Below are 2860 nucleotides of genomic sequence, written 5' to 3' on the forward strand. Positions count from 1 at the left end.
TGTACAAATGATAGTCCATTGCATGTAACCACGTTAACAGCTGAGGTCTCTGAAACCCCAAACAGAGCTAATGCCTACGTTTTTGATTTGAAATGTCTTATCAGTTCAAAATTACGTTTAGACCATTAGGCTCAAAGGGACGGTTAGCACAAGTTATATTTTAACCAACCAAACCATTTCATTTTTATCTCATGCCTTTTTTGCCAAGTTCCTTGTTTCTTTGTTGACATTCATGCTGTGCTCTGAAAGTACTATGTAAATGAAGTTATGTTTGCAGTGACTGAGAGAGTAAAACACACTTTTGCATAATGAAGGGAAATCGCAATACGGTGTGAGATGAAAGTTTTGCATGTAGCCGAGTCAGAGAACAAGGAGGACATTTTAACATGTTTATAAAACATACAAGTTGCACACAGGTTTCTTTCCCTTTTCTACAAACAAGATTCTTGAGATTTTCTGTTCAAATCACTGATTCATTTTGAATGAAGTCAGAGTTTCTTCGTGCAGAGAAGGTGGAGGGACTTTATTTAGTGCTGGGCAGTGTCTGCAGTCCTCACAGGCAGCACACTGCCACAACAGCGTCTGTGTTGCCAGAGCAGTGAAACCCAGGGTAAAAAAAAAAAAACTTGCTACTGCTTTAAAGCTGAATGTGACTCAAAAGAGCCATCTGTTTAACTCAGAGCTTGTCTCATTTGGAGTTTGATGATTTGACAGTGTACAAAGTATAAACACATTTGACAAACATGAGCAATTTTTGAAAAACCAGGATGTTTTATTTTTATGGCATATTTTGGTACAATAACAGTGTAAAAAGATTTAAATGCAGATGACATGGGCAAATCAATACAACGTATTATTACTGTATACAATGACCAACTTTCTTGATAGAAATATTCATTTACAGTTTTATGAAAGAAGACAGAGCAATGTGTTACTAGCAGACACTTTATCAGGCTCTTAAAAGACTCTTTAAAGTCATTTATTATTTCTAATTCACCTCAGCTGATATTCTTCGGTACATGGTGTGTTCAACTTTTGCTAAAGTGCGCTGTCTCTATGTTGGGTTAAAAAGGAATGTAATATCCTAATGAATACAGATCCATCATAACAGTTAATCAGTTATCTCACTGTGGGTTCATTCTAACATTGGTTGCGCTTTTAAACTGAATTTTATTTTGTCAACTTATTCAATTAATCAACTGTGTTTTTGCATGTTTTGTGAATTGTATGTAACAGTAAAACATGTGGAATTGCTTGTTTCAGAAAAGAGCACAGTTCAAATTGGAAAGAGTTTTGCGTGTACTCTTCAGTTTATAGACCACCTCACATGGCAGCTTCCGCTGGAAAGATCTCCTCTCTATCTTTGCGACTTTAAAGACCTCATAAGGAGGAATCAGCACTTCTCTTTCTAACTCTCCAAGCTCAGAGTACAGCGAGATGTCTGCTCCGAAGCATGTGAGGATCTCAAAGCATGACTTGTCCCCAAATCTGTCAGCGCTGGGGTACCAGCCCAGTGAGCTGGAGGTAAAAGATCCAAAGCGAATCATCTTATTGACAGCGTCTTGGCTAAAGTAGCTGTTGACTCTACGGTAGCCAGTCACACATCTATCCACTTCAGGTTTCCGAGAGTTGAGGGTTTGAAGGGCGTCAGTCAGGAAAAAGTGAAGCGTGTGATAGCTGAATGTGGTCGTGTACACGGATCTCTGGGTTCGAACAGCATTATTGAAATCAAGATAAACATTTGGTTTGTCAAGGGTATAAATATAAATAGCCATGATCTGTTCTTTCCCCAGTGCCGTGGAAGGTCTCTTCCCTTTTCTACGCTTCCATCTTTTGTTGTAATATTTCTCTGCTTCACCACTGGCAAGTGTGAAATTTTTGTCCTTGTTTTTCTCATTTGGCAGGTACTGCTTCTTCACTCTGTAGTCCATCTTGTCTTTGCAACCAGTGTACATGTCATCAACAGCGTTTGGAGCCAGATCCAGTGGTACTTGACCTTTTAACCCAGATTCTGCAGAGGTCTACAAAAATAATTGAAACAATTAGAAAAACAAATCTTACATGGTGATAATTTTCTATAATAATAATAATAATAATAATAATAATAATAATAATAATAATAATAATAATAATAATAATCTCTCAGATATCACACTCAAGCAAGCCACCAACCAGTTTATACACTACCTTTGCAAACCCTACAGAGATGCTATAAGTCATTAGCACAGCTGCCCAAGCTCCCATCATCCTCCACCAGCACAGAAACCTGCACACAAAAGTGGTTGTAAGCTGGTATTTCCAGTCTGATCAAAATCTAGGAATATCAAGGGAACAAATGAAGGCTTTTAATTCACTTACCACAGTTCATTCCCCACTTGCTGTCATGATACTTGAGGGATATCTGCTCTGAGCTCGTGCTTGTCTTTTCACCAGCTGCAGGTCATTCCAATCAGGGGTGAAACCTTCACGAGGACTACACATGCCAGCCACCCCCCTTTGATTTTAATGAATTATATACAACAGGTATGTGGCTTTGGAAATGATGCAGTCTCTGTTGATTTTTATCTAAGGTAAACAGAAGAAACTTGTGCTACAGAAAATGGACCAGACTCACTGAATAGCTCCCTAAGCTTAACATGTCTTATGATAACTATTAATTTAGCTATACAGACTAATGAGCAGTGATAACTAACATGTCTTTGGGGTCATCAGGTGGGAACCTCCTTTCACCAGTGTTTCGTCTAGTTGGTCCCACGACACCTCCAGGAGGCTAGACAGTGATCACTGGCGTCCCAGAGTCACTCCCTAATGCCAGCTCCAAGGTTAGGAGCTCTGTCCTAACCTTGGTACATTTAAACTA

General features: G+C 39.0%; 1 protein-coding gene across 1 annotated transcript; it reads right to left on the reverse strand.

The window, feature by feature from the left end:
- Positions 1-751: 751 nt before the first annotated feature.
- Positions 752-2834, reverse strand: LOC111650679 (ecto-ADP-ribosyltransferase 5-like). Its single transcript, XM_023400601.2, has 3 exons — positions 2359-2834; positions 2188-2266; positions 752-2021 (listed from the first exon to the last, which is right to left on the reverse strand). Exons 2-3 carry the CDS (start codon positions 2245-2247, stop codon positions 1260-1262), a joined length of 822 nt encoding a protein of 273 aa, XP_023256369.1. The 5' UTR covers positions 2248-2266; positions 2359-2834; the 3' UTR covers positions 752-1259.
- Positions 2835-2860: the final 26 nt, after the last annotated feature.

The sequence above is a fragment of the Seriola lalandi genome, unplaced genomic scaffold (assembly GCF_002814215.2).
Source record: "Seriola lalandi dorsalis isolate HSWRI2012SDOR001 ecotype SW California unplaced genomic scaffold, Sedor1 jcf7180002052686, whole genome shotgun sequence".
Taxonomy (NCBI): Eukaryota; Metazoa; Chordata; class Actinopteri; order Carangiformes; family Carangidae; genus Seriola; species Seriola lalandi.